Source organism: Chrysemys picta, chromosome 5 (genome assembly GCF_011386835.1).
Source record: "Chrysemys picta bellii isolate R12L10 chromosome 5, ASM1138683v2, whole genome shotgun sequence".
In the NCBI taxonomy this organism is placed as follows: domain Eukaryota; kingdom Metazoa; phylum Chordata; order Testudines; family Emydidae; genus Chrysemys; species Chrysemys picta.
Genome location: NC_088795.1, coordinates 59,816,351 through 59,830,475, shown reverse-complemented (window position 1 = coordinate 59,830,475; position 14,125 = coordinate 59,816,351). Strand labels below are relative to the sequence as shown.

The 14,125-nt window shown below is 41.3% G+C and overlaps 1 protein-coding gene across 13 annotated transcripts in view; it reads left to right on the top strand.

Moving 5' to 3' along the window:
• Nucleotides 1-14,125, top strand: part of SH3D19 (SH3 domain containing 19) — a 140,562-nt gene that overhangs the window by 11,072 nt on the left and 115,365 nt on the right. For 9 of the 13 annotated variants that reach the window (XM_065597803.1, XM_065597802.1, XM_065597811.1 and 6 more), the window contains exon 2: nt 12,284-12,323. In XM_065597803.1, the coding sequence (XP_065453875.1) occupies nt 12,284-12,323 (40 nt within the window). Of the gene's footprint in view, nt 1-10,467; nt 10,675-12,283; nt 12,324-14,125 lie in introns of those variants that run through there. The other 4 variants (XM_065597809.1, XM_065597808.1, XM_065597805.1 and 1 more) reach the window with 4 other exon arrangements.

The following is a 14,125-nucleotide window of genomic DNA, read 5'->3' as shown; positions in this document are numbered from 1 at the left end:
GAGGGGGGACATGCCGCTGCTTCCGGGAGTTGTGCGGAGCCCCAGCACATGTGGAGCGGGGCAAGCCCCAGACCTCGCTCCCTGGCAGGAGCTTGAGGGCCGGATTAAAACATCTGAAGGCCCGGAGGTGGCCCCCGGGCCGTAGTTTGCCCACCCCTGCCCTAAACCCAGCATATGATTCCAGCAGCCTGTTTCTCCCTTTGGATAATAGCCTCTTCCTGCTGCCAGCAAATGTACTTAGCCCTGTACCCTGAGCTGTACTGAAGGTTCAGAACTCAAATCCTAGTGGTGATGCATAATGGGGAGGTTGCTACCGTAGAATTTGTTTTTACTGTTTTTCTGTTTTAAAACCCTAAGGAATTACATTACACACACACACACACACTTTTAAAAGAATGTTATTAAAGTTGCAAAGTGAAGCACTTGGAAGTTAGAAATCCAGAATTAAGGTTGCCCATGCCTGGTGATACACTACCAAGAAGCATCTGATCAGATTAAAAATGTGCTTTCAGGTAATACCAATGCAAAGTGTCTCACATGTTTTTACAAATGTATGATTTTTGTACTCTGAATAAAACTTTGGGTGATGGTGTCGCTTAAAAACAAGCTTTGTTACGTACATTTCATAGGGTAATCTTTTATTTTCTTGATACACATTATTGTATTTGAAAGATGAAATCTCTGCTTTTATGAGGTATCAAAACAGTGTAAATCACTTTAGTCATCCTCAGGAATAGCTTATAAAGCACTGCAGGAATCTATTCAAGGTGTAGAAACTTCAAAGCAACTTTACAAAAAATTGATCTGATCTTTAAAAAGCTTTACAAAGTTTTCAGAAGCCTGATGAAGCTTTCACATAATATGATATATTGTCTATTTCTGAGATGAGTAACTCCAACAATAAATACTTCAAAACATAATTCTATACACAAGGGTGAAAAATTTCAAAAGTTCCTAAGTGATTTAGGAGCCTATATCTCATTGAAATTCAATGGGACTTAAGTGCCTAAGTGCCTGACTCGTTTTTGAAAATGGGACTACCCTGTTTCCCCGAAAATAAGACATCCTCCGAAAATAAGGCCTACTTACAGTTTTGCCTCTCGTTGTAATATAAGGCATCCCCCCGATAATAAGACCTCCCCGATAATAAGGCAAAAAAATGTGTACCGTATTCTTCTTCATTGAAAAATAAGACATCCCCTGAAAATAAGACCTAGCGCATCTTTGGGAGCAAAAATTAATATAAGACACTGTCTTATTTTCGGGGAAACAGGGTATGAACTCCTGAAAATCTCTTAGGAACACCTGAAGATCCCTAGTTCTTATTGGAATGAAGCAAATTAGAAGTTTCCAGGCTAAGCCATTTTAGTGATGTGTCACAAAGTAACATTAAAGAATTAAAAATGTAACTTCCCCTCCTCCATTTTTAAACCCATGTCAGAAACTATTTCTCCAATTCACCTCGTGTTTTGCCAAAAAATTATCCTCTCACACACAAGACATATATATGACAAAAGAATTGCACAGGGCCATATTTTGTGAGAAATTTGAAGGGTGGAGGGAGGACAGGAGACAAAAATCAGCAAAACTTGTTAAAACCTGAACTATAGAGGATACCATCTCTGTAAAACACAAGAAGAAATAAGAGAGGGATGAGTTTATTGCACATGCCAGGGATTCCTTGCATCCCTCACTGGAGTTGCAGCGATCAGAGCCTCATTTCCCAACAATTGCTTGCCAGGGGTTGTGTGCATACCCCTATTGGCTGCCATTCCCCCCCCACCCCCCCATTATTATTCATCTTTCTGTCTGGGAAACAAATAATTCAGCATGTGAATATTTAAACTATTGGGAGGATTAGCAGAGATGAGCAGGGGTATAGTTATGTTGGAAGGTGTTAATTGATGCCATCAACCAGTTCTTTGATCTATAGACAATTGCAGAGACTGTGCTAAAGAGCTTGAAGCTATGGCTGTGCTAAAGAGCTGGCGTGGGCTTCATGTGTGCCCCATTTTGCCTATTTTAATTTTCTGATTTCCCCAAAAATCAAAAGGATTCTGGCCACAGATGCCTAAAACATTCCCTGAAATTTTGGAATTGATTGAATGCCACATCCAATCCAATGTTAGCGTGTTACAGACAAACAACAAAGTGTCACCAAGTTGACTGTAAGGCCTTCATGAGATCAGCCAGTAAACTCTGAAGACAAAAAAATTATCAAATGCTTTACTTATGAATTATATATTAGATTTTATTTCTTAAAAAGAGGTAGGGCCAGTTTCTGCACTCATTTGTACTAGTGTAAAACTGGAGTCACTGCTCAGATCACAGTTGATTGGTAGTGCCCACTCAAAGCTTTGTCTACACATACCAACCTAATTTCCTTCTTTGATGGGATTACTGGCCTAGTGGATAGAGGGGAAGCAGTAGACATGATGCATCTTGATTTTAGTCAAGTTTTTGACATAGTCCCGCATTACATTCTCATAAGCAATTAGGGAAATGTGGTCTAGATTAAACTACTATAAGGCAGTGGTTTTCAAACTGCAGGTTGCGACCCAGTACTGGGTCACGGAATGCAAGGCACTGCATCGTGGTGGCTCTGGTCAGTGCCGCTGACCTGGCTGCTAAAAGTCCGTCGGTGGTGCTGCCCAGCTAAGGCAGGCTAGTCCCTACCTCTTCTGACACTGTGCAGCACTCCGGAAATGGCCAGCAGCAGGTCCAGCTGCTACGCGGGGGGCCATGGGGCTGCCCCACCTTGAACCCCCTCCTGCACCCCAAGCCCTCATTCCTGGCCCCAGCCCAGAGCCTGCACATCCAGCCCAGAGCCCTGACCCCCTCCTGCACCCCAACCTCCTGCCCCAGTCCAGAGCCCCCTCCCACATTCTGAAACCCTCAATCCCACCCCACAGCCCTCACCCCAACACTCTGCCCCAGCCCTGAGCACCTCCCACACCCCGAGCCCCTCATCCCCTGCTCTGTTGGGTTGTGGGCATCAACAATTTTCTTCAACTGAGTTGCCAGAAAAAAAGTCTGAAAACTTGCTATAAGTTGGATGTACAACTGGTTGAAAAACCCTTATCAAGTAGTAGTTATCAATGCTTCACTTGTTAAACTGAGAGGGTGTTTCTATTGAAGTGGGGTTAGTCTAGGGTCAGTACTATTCAGTATTTTCTTTCATGACTTAGAGTGGAGAGTATGCTTATAAAATTTGCAGATGACACCAAGCTGAGAGGGATAGCTAGCACTTTGGAGGCCAGGATTAGCATTCAAAATGACCTTGACAAAGTGGAGAATTGGTCTGAATGCAACAAGATGAAATTCTATAAAGATAAGTGCTAAGCACTACATCTAAAGAAGGAAAATGAAATGCACAACTGCAAACTGGTGAATAACTGGTTAGGTGGTGGTACTATTGAAAAGGATCTGGGGGATTTTAGTGGATCACAAATTGAATATGAGTCAGTTATGTTAGGGTTACCATATTTTAATTTTTAAAAAGGACACTCCATGGGGCCCTGGCCCCGCCCCAACTCCACCCCTTCCCCGCCCCAACTCTGCCCCCTCGCCTGAACGCTCCGCCCCTGCTCCTCCCCCTCCCCTGCTTCCCGCGAATCAAATGTTCGCAGGAAGCCTGAAACAGGGAGGCAGCAGGTAAGCTGGGGCTGGGGCGGGGTGCGGCGCGGCCTAGTCCGGCCCACCTGGCCGAGCGGCTCCCTCTGGTGGCCGGCCGGCTGGCCCAGGCCCAGAGGCTCTGGCCCCGGCATCTCCCACCCGGCTCGGCTCGGGGCCTGGGGTGCCGGCCCCGCCCCCCCCGGCCGAGCACCCGCGCCCCGCCCCCCCCGGCCGAGCACCCGCGCCCCCTGGCCGTGTACCCGCGCCCGCCGGCCGCCAGTCCCCGGCCGAGCACCCACGACAGGCCTTCCCTCCCTATTTTCCCGGACATGTCTGGCTTTTGGGGATTTCCCCCCAGACGGGGATTTGAGGCCCAAAAAGCTGGACATGTCCGGGAAAATCCGGACGTATGGTAACCCTAGTAATGTGAGGCAGTTGCAAAAAAGGCTAATAACAACATTCTGGGGTATATTAACAGGAGTGTTGTATGTAAGGCCCTGGAGGTAGTTGTCACTCTGTATTCAGCATGGATGAAGGCCTCAGCTGAAGTACTGTGTCCAGTTCGAGTCACTACACTTTAGCAAAGATATGGAGAGAGTCCAGAGAACAATAAAAATGATAAATGATTTAGAAAACTTGACTTATGAGTAAAGTTTTAAAAAACTGGGCATGTTTGGTCTTGAGAAAAGAAGACTGAGGGGGGGACCTGATAACAGTCTTCAAATTTGTGAAGGGCTGTTAGAAGGAGGACAGGGATCAATTGTCTCCCTGTCCACTGAAGATAAAACAAGAAGTAATGCGATTAATCTGCAGCAAGGGAGATTTAGGTTAGACATTAAGAAAAACTTTCTATCAGGGTAGTTAAACTCTGGAATAGGCTTCCAAGGGAGGTTGTGAAATCGCCATGACTGAAGGTTTTTAAAAACAGAGTGGACGAACACCTGTCAGGTATGGTCTAAGTTTACCTGGTCCTGCCTTAACATAGGGGGGCTGGACTTGTTGGCTTCTTGAAGCCTCTTCCAGCCCTGCATTTCTATGATTCTATAGTCTTTGTACTGATGTAACTCTTAGTAAAACAAAAACAGGCAACAAAAAAATCATACCACACCAAAAGAGTTACACTAATACAAAAACTATAGAAACTCCTTTGGTTAGCACAGTGTGATTTTCCCCCCCCCCCCCCCCGTTTTTGTTTTACCAAAAGAGTTACACCAGTATAACTCCTAATGTGGACACAGTTATAGCTTATTAGCCTTTCTGTAAGGGAATAAGCTGTACTGGTAAAAATGCATCTGAACTAGGGGTTGTACAACTTTTACTATCCTATTATAGTTAAAGTAGTACAAGTTTTATATGTACATAGATGTTCTTTTTGGAAGGTAATTCCCATTATCACACTTTTTGAATGTAGACTCCATTCTACCTAATTTTCTATTATTTTTTGGCTTCTGGGATTTAGAAACGACTAATAGCTTTCTAACAAGATATAGGGTATCATGTCTCCTAAGCACTATAGGTAGGGCCCTACCAAATTCACCATTCACTTTGGTCAGTTTCATGATTTCAGATGTACATCTGAAATTTCACGGTGTTGTAACCGTGGGGGTCCTGATCCAAAATGGGATTTGGGGGGGGAGGGTCCCAAAGCTGTTGTAGTGGGGTTGCAGGATTGCCATACTCTGTGCTGCCTTCAGAGCCCAGTTCTGAAAGCAGCAACTGCGGAGTTTCCTGCAACTGGTAAAGGCTTCCAGAGGTGGAAATAGGTCCAGTCTCCCCAGTGCTGCTGGGAGCATCCCAAGCGGGGCTCCTAGCTGATAGTCAGGGCCAGTGGTGGATTAATGCATGGGCCCATGGGCATGGGCTCGGGCCCAGGGACCCTGGACAATTTGAAAAATGGGTGCCTCAGCCCTGGCAGGAGCCACAGGGTGGAAGCCCCGAGCCCCAGCAGGCGCTGTGGGGGCTGACACACCGAGCTCAGGTGCCCTGAGCCCCGGCAGGAGCCGCAGGGGCTGAAGCCCCAAACCCGGGCAGGAGCCACAGAGGAGGGGGAGAGATGGTGGCAGAAGCCCCGGAACTTGAGCATCCGGAGTCCGGGCAGGAGTGGGAGGAGGAGGAAGGAGCTATGGGTAGGTGGCAGCAGCCCCCAGCCCAGGCACCCCCAGCCCCAGGAAGAGCCGCGGGGAGTGGCAGCCTGGGTCCCAGCTCTGGGGCTACTGCAGCAAAGAAGCACAAATGGTACACCCTCACTTTTGCATGAAACGGACCAAAGTGAACGGTGAATTTGGTAGGGCCCTAGCTATAGTGCTTTCAGATTAGTTTTACATCTATATCAGAAAATGAATGATTGTTTGGTTATTTCATTTACCAAAGGTAAGTGAAGCAGATATTTGTGAAGTCATTTGGAGGAGAACTATCTCCAATTCAACAGGTTATTAATATTTGGAGGATTTTCTTGCCATGCTGTATTAGGAGAAGAACATCACCAGACAGACATTTAATTTGTTTTATTTAACTAAAACAACAACATTATGTATTCTGGATTTTTTTCTTCAACAGTAAACATAATATTTTAACAAAACAAGCATATGAATTTTTGAATTTAGTTAAACATTCAAGTTTTTTAAAATCAGGTTTGTTTTAGTTAAAATTGTTTTTAACTAAAATAGTTAAATGAAATATTGGCAAAAAACAAACAAACGACTGTCATCCAGGTCAACATGAGAAACTTAAAATATTGGTTTCTGCAGCTAACTCAGTTGTCTTCACCTTCATTTTCCTGTTTGTTCATAATCTGGAAAAGAAAAACAAGCTTTCCTGCTTTTTTGGGTCCCAAACGATTTCTCAATTTGGAATGAATTAGTCCAAAGGAAGAAAATATTCATTCTGCACCAGCAGAAGAAGCAACTGCTGTTAAAAGTGAGATTATCACTTCAACAGTCTCTGAATCCAAGTGGTTAAGTTCACTATGTGATTTTTTTTTTTTTTTTAAACATCATCAGCAAACATATATTTCTTGAATAGTTCACCCTTAGCTCTGAACTTTATTATAGTTGGCATAATGGAGGGATGATTGCTGGATGTCCATGTCATAGCCAACTCCTCTTCTTCAACAGTTAAGGTTTGACCCTGGTACCGAGTACTGAGAGTATTTGCAAGAAAATGAACTGGAGATAATACTTGTCCCACTCGTTTTTTTTTTAATGCTTGTAATTTAACCCTGTCATTGCATATTTCGCTTTTTAAGATCTCACTCAGTTCCTTCCAAATTTCAACAGCGTCAGCAATAGAACAGCTATTTCCCTGCATTTTGTTCAAGGCTACAGAAATTGGCTTCAGGGTACTCAGCATGTGTTCAACATTTCTCTTAAGCGCAATGTTGAGAAATTTGGCTGTAGGGTGACCAGATGTCCCGATTTTATAGGGACAGTCCCAATTTTTGGGTCTTTTTCTTATGTAGGCTCCTATTACTCCCCCACCCCCTGTCCCGATTTTTCACACTTGCTGTCTGGTGACCCTATCTGGCTGTGACAGTGCCATCTATTTTTTCATGATTTTGTCCACACACGGTCATCAGATTAGGCCAGTTCTTGATATAGTGCTCAAAACAGTCCACTACTGAGTTCCATCGCACGTCTTGTGGGAGAGTTAGCTTGGTTCCTCCCACTTTTTTCAGAGCAGTTGCTGCAAAGTGATTGTTACGGAAGTATTTTGCAATTTCAACAACATTTGCCTTTATTTCTGAAACACTGAAGTCTTTGGCTAGGAGGTGCATCAAGAGAGCACTGCAACCGTATGTTATTAGCTTGGGACTCTCTTCTAAATAATTTCTTCTCATCTTGGATACATTTGCAGCATTGTCTGTGACCAAGCTGCGTACTAGATATTTGAATTTTTTTTCACAGTTTGTTATAGCTTTTACTGCTACTTCTTGTAAGCATTCTGCGATGTGTGCATTTCCTGATGTATCAATTGTTTCTGTAAGGAAGACATTCCCCTTCTTCTGTTGTCACACAAGCACATACAACAGGATCATTGTGGACATTGCTCCACCCATCAAGACTCAGGTTAACAATTTCACCCTCTAGACCTTTTGCACGCTGCTTAATTTCTCTTTCATACACTTTATCCAGCAATTTGCCTGTGACATCTGCTCTGTTGGATGGACTGAACCATGTTAATGAAGTGTGGGTTCTCAATCATACGGAAAGGAGAGTTTGTTGCATAAACAAACTGGGCAATTTTTTTCATCAAATACCTCTTTTTGTAATCTGCTGGTTGTTATTACATACTTACCTATAGTTGTTTCTGGATGAAGGAGATTTTTTTTTTCCTTTTTGCTACAGGTGATATACTGTGGTCATGTAACATACATGATGTGACTGAAACACTATCATAGGCAGATAGCCATCATTTTTTATAGTTTCAGAATTATCTTGAAGGTGGATAGTCTTCAGAATCCTGTATGTTGAGGATGGATTCTCCTAAACAAAATAAGTCGTTGCAGTTATTTAATTATTACTATACGGCTCATTTAGTATTACTCATTGCATTCTCTGTATCAGAGGGGTAGCCGTGTTAGTCTGGATCTGTAAAAAGCAACAAAGAGTCCTGTGGCACCTTATAGACTAACAGACATATTGGAGCATAAGCTTTTGTGGGTGAATACCCACTTCGTCAGACGCAGTGAGTATTCACCCGCGAAAGCTTATGCTCCAATACGCCTGTTAGTCTATAAGGTGCCACAGTACTCTTTGTTGCTTATTGCATTCACTGACACTCAGTACTACTTTAAAGGTGAAATTGTAAAAGGAAGATCAGCCTATTTCAGCTATTTATTTTTTATCACAACTGCATCTAAAATGATAGTACCATAGAGTAACAACTATATTTTTTGCTCAAACATGAGAATTCAAGAATAGTCCAGAAGGAAGATAGGCAGTCCTTAAGAAAGAAGTATGAAATAGAAAAGTTTACTAACCTAAAGATCCTGCATGTTCAGACATGTTCCTTTCATCATCTTCAATGCAGCTTCCTCCTGAGAAGGAACACGTCTCATGATGTTGTTTCATCTGGGCAACCAGGCCTTGCATTTCTTTGTTGCACTGTTTGCATTTTGCATGCATGCCACAAGTAGAGGAACTTCATTAAAATATTCCCAAACTGGGTCTCTCTTATGGCCTGCTCCCATTATAGATTTTCCCTTCTAGTGAGAGAATGGGAAGGTAGATCTCAAATCAATGAAGGCTACACTCAGAAAGACCTCAAGACTTCTGGAATATGCTGCTCCAACAGTTTCACTTTTGTTTCTACTGCCTGTCCCTCCCTTCTCACGTTTATCTCCAGATTTCTTCTTGTCCAGATCTATTCCACCCCCAACAATCTTGTATACATTGAACTTTTTGAAACTTTGCACTGTTAGAAAAAGGTAAGGGATTGACTCTGTGTACACAAATCTGCAGCGGGACAATATGGTTGAAGACTGTTATTTCTCACCTCTATATTTATTTATTTATGTATTTATTTATTTATTTTAAAACATTTTTGCTGTTAACAAGCATGTTATCTCTGGAGACACAAATCCATAGTTTGAGAACTGCAAAACTAAGCATCTATGATAGTATCTTCTAGACTGAGCACTGAGTCCCATTGGGTAGATAGAAAGATTAACCTAAATAATCTATACTGAAGCCCCTGGAACCCCATAAGATTGGGTCCCTAATTCATGAACTATTGGCACTCATTTACAAATCTTTTCTTAAGCATTACATGAATATATTGTCTCATACTATAGAATTAGAATTTATAATCCCTATTCCATGATGAGATATCTTTGAGCTATAATGTATCTTAATTAAAACTATCTTTAGGTTTTTTCCTCAAAAAGCATTTTATCGAAAAAAATCCGATTTAAATAAAAAAAATCCATTTTAAAAAAAATCATAATACATGTCCAGGGTGCTTTGCTGACTCACCATGTAGAGCAATCCCTCATTGTGTTATGCTTGTGTAGCCCTCTTACCGCATTGTAAATCCCCTTGTTTACAACTCCCCAGCTGATTGATGGTCGCTTAACACCCACTTGGGGTTCATCACCACTCTTGTTGTCACTGGGGAACTAGCAGTAGAGACTCTCAAACTTACAACATGTTTCAGTAACAACCATATAGCAAAATCTCATAACTTCATACACACTAATGATCTACATATTTGGACAGAACGATGGGTTTCAGCAAATCATGACTTTTCATATGTTCTCTTACATGGCATGTTTTCTATAAAATATATCATATTTTTGGGGCCTCAATCCTGTATGCTGCCCTTTGTGAGCCAGGGATTCACTTGCGGGGGACAGCACAAACATTGGGGCTTCATTTTGTTCAGAATTTTTTAGAATCAGCTTTTTATTCTGTGCTCACAAATCAGATAGCTAGAGATCTAAATGGCATCAGTTGGGCCTGAGGTTATTTGTAACAGTAAAATTCTGCCCAGAATTGCAAAATTATAGAAACAAAATTGGAAACTAGGGTAAAGCCGCTTTTGAAATTAAAACCTTTGTGACTGAGTCTCTTGCTGCAAATGATGTTTGATTCCCTTGATGGTGTGTGTGTTTTTTATTATTATTATTTTTTTATTTTATTTTATTTTTTTTAAATAAAGCTCAGTCTAGAAGTATGGTGGATGATGTTCTTTCTCTATTTTAAGCAGTAAATAAAATATGTTTAAAAACAACTGTACCATTTCCTGTTTCAACAAAGAATGAAAGGGAGAAGGGATTTGCATTAACTTCCTGAATGACAGCATTCCAGTTGTGGGGACTGGCCATGGAAAATCTGCCAATCAGAAGTGGGCTCTGGAGGAAAGCTCTGGTGCTGTTGTTTACATGTTCTTTGACTCTTTTTCTCCGCTGTTGCTGGCACATTCACGTTCATGTTGTACCAACTTGGAATGTCCTGTCGGTATATTCCTGTTAAATGGCTGCATAAATGGCAGGGAAACTGGGATCCCAGCAACAGATGGCAAGTAGACTAAGTGGGAACCTCTGCCCCTGAATAGCCACAGGTAAGGTGGTTACCTGGGAAATTTTAAGGATGGAATGAGCAAGTCTTTCTTTGTGTGTATGAGCAACTCCTTTTGTGGCTCCAGTTTGAGACATTACATTTGATTCTAGCTAGCAAACTGAGCAGGGTGGGGTGTGATGAAATGGAGAGCAAAGTATAGCAGAAATTTAACAGATGATGTGCTGCAGGGCTATGAGAATCAGAGCTGAGCACCTGTAAACTGAACATGAGTTGGATGTGGAAATAAGTGTAATATAATCAGTTTTACTGACAAACTTCAGCAAGATAGAATCAAATGCAAACCCATGCAGAAATGGGAGAGGGAAACACTTTTCCACTGTGCATTCATTACGCAAGATAATTGACACAAATATTTTCTGTTTGTCTGTGTTCTACAAGAGAGCAAATTGTTGCTCAAATACAAGATTTTAAATCCCAAAATACATGTCAAATGGACAGGAGGATCTTCACGGATATCTGTGTTTCTTAGGGTTAGACTGGCTTTTTAGTAAACCAACAGTTTACTAATACAAATAAGGGAGCTTTGATCCTAAAGGGCGCACACAGAATGTAAGAGGCAAAATAACTGTGATGAGTAGGGATATAATCCGTTAGAACATGCTTCTAATTATAAATTGGATCCCGTATTATAAATAAATCAAGAAAGCTCTAACTTTGGAATATGTGTATCTCAATAGTATGTGAATCTCATTTACTTTTCTTTCAAAGAGTTCAAGTATCTTTAGTATATTCAAGTCTATTAGATAAAATATTTGCCATGCTTGAATGATAATTCTAACTCTTTACTTTAGACAGGATAGCTCTATTTGTTTTTAATGTAATATATTCCTTTTTTTGCATCATAAGAATATTTGAAAAGTAAAATAAGTGAAAATTCGTATTTTAAAATTGCCTGTGGGTCTGTATAAGAAACAAATATATGCACTTTTCAGTACAATTTAGCTAAGTCCTTGACTGCACCTAATAGACTTTATTTAAATTTTGCTGCTCAATTTCATTAGACTTCCTCCGCTAATACTCCTCTGAATAAACAAAGCCCTGACTGAGAACATAAAAGAACTCCACACCTAAAACTGCAAGGAAAGCAAAGAGTTAATGATAGAGCAGCACTGAATTCAGTGTATTTGCAGATGTTGCAACAACTGACGTTTGATTTTTTTCCCCCTCCATCCTGTCAGGGAACTCTGCCAGCTATGAATCATGGAATGATTTTTTTGCGCTGAGTAATCCGTGGTTTTTCTTTTTCTCTCCTCTCCCCGCCCCCCCTTTTCGCTTTTCTTTCTTAAACTAAAGTCCTTTTCATTTTAGCAAGGAGCTTGATAAACCATAGATAAAAGAATAAGCATGCAAAAGGATGTGTTTTGAGGAGGGGAATTTAACAAACATTTCCAGTTATTTTATCTTCGCTCTGGCAAACCAATTAAATGCAGTCAAACAGTCCTGTAAAAGAAAGAATCCAGCTTCTATTTTTGAATAGTCCTTTTATAATATTTAATAGTATGGTGTGAAAGTTGTTTCAGATCTTTGTACAAGTGTTGCTACAGAACATTAACATTTTTGTGCTGATAATGTGTTTCCTCTCTTCTCAGATCGCTCTGAAAGAAATAAACCAGACTATCGTTCCTCAGGGTAAGAACTCTATTCCTATGTTTATTTCTCAACTCCCTCCTCTTTTCCCCCCCCCCTTTGATGGTGTGGGTTAGGGAGTTTAGCTAACCTACTCCTTCAGTAATAGCAAGAAAGCATTAAAATTCACTTTGGAATAAAACTAGCTATTTTATTTTTCTAATGGGCTAAAATCTTGATAGATTTAACAGGTTTTCCCTATTGTCTTTTGTACTTCAAACACAAAATTGCAAAAGGCTTGTTTATGAAATACATACTGGGTTGTTTGATAAAACTATGACTTAAAGAAAGAAAGGCCCCAGCAATAAATTGTTAATGCTGAAACAGTGACTTCAGCTTCCATAAGTTTCTGAGTGTTTGCTTCTGTGTCAGGAATAAGAACTCTCAGTTCAGACACATGAGCATCCAAATATTACCAGAGCTTAGATGCCAGCACACCTAAAAGTTAGTGAGCTGGAAAAGGATTATGGATATTACAGATTCATAGATTTCAAGGCCAGAAGGGACCATTGTGATCATCTAGTTTGACTTCCTTTATAACGCTGGCTATAGAACTTTCCCAAAAATAATTCCTGGAGTATGTCTTTTAGAAAAACATCTAATCTTGATTTAAAAATTGCCAGTGATGGAGAATTCACCACAACCCTTGGTCAATTGTTCCAATGGTTAATTACCCTAACTGTTAAATTCAGACTGGAAAGGAGGTGTAATTTTGTATCTGGCTTCAACTTCTAGCCACTGGATCATACTATAACTTTCTCTGCTAGATTGAACAACGCATTACTGCATATATGCTCCCCATGTAGGTACAACAGACTGTAATCAAGTCACCCTTTAACCTTCTCTTTGTTAATCTAAATAGATTGAGCTCCTTATGACTGTCACTATAAGGCATGTTTTCTAATCCTTTAATCATTTTTGTGGCTCTTCTCAGAACCGTCTACAATTTATCAACATCCTTCTTATACAAAAGAACTCTCATTGATTCAGAATTCCCATCAGTGATAGGCAGGGCTATGATTTTGTTATGGAGGTCATGATGGTCACAGAAATCATGATTTTGAATTAAGTCCATCTGTGCAGGGGCAGATGGGCCAAACTGGAGTGGCATTATGACCCTGTGCACTAGGTCACAACGCCAATCAAATTTGGCCTGTCTGACCCTTCATTTCCATCTCTGAAGGGGTGGACTGGCCAAACCTGAGCTGCGCTGCAACCTTGTGCAGTAGGCTGCAATGCCCAGAATGGGAAGCTAGGCCCAGCACTGTGAGACTGGAGCTGTTGTTACGGAGTGAATACAGTGTTGGCTCGCTCTCCAACTCCACCATCCAGGCCTCACCTTTCAGCACCTCCCATTCCAGGATCTGTCTTTCCATCACTTTAACCCACACCTGCTATGAAATTTATTTAAAAAGTTCTGTGCCCAAATTGTAGTCTTAGTGACAGGCCATAAACTCTCAAACCATTAGATTCAGATAAACTTCAGGGGCATCAGACTTTTCAGGGCTTTATCTGAATCTTCTCTGATCACCATTTTCCTCTTTTCTCCCCCCCCATCCATTTTCCATTGTTATCTTTGTCAGCTTTATTTTTTAAATTTCTGCCTACCACCTTATCTCCAACTCCCTCTCCTGAACTCCCTTTTGCTACCAGAGAGTAAATGGAGCAGTTGAGGATAATGACACTTGAAACAAAGCTAAATTCTTTTGAGCCTGTCAGCTACAACTGCTGTCTCGTGTCTCCTTCCTTCAGTTCTATTCTAGACCCTGTCCAATCTGGTTTCTGTCTCCCATGCTCCAATAATA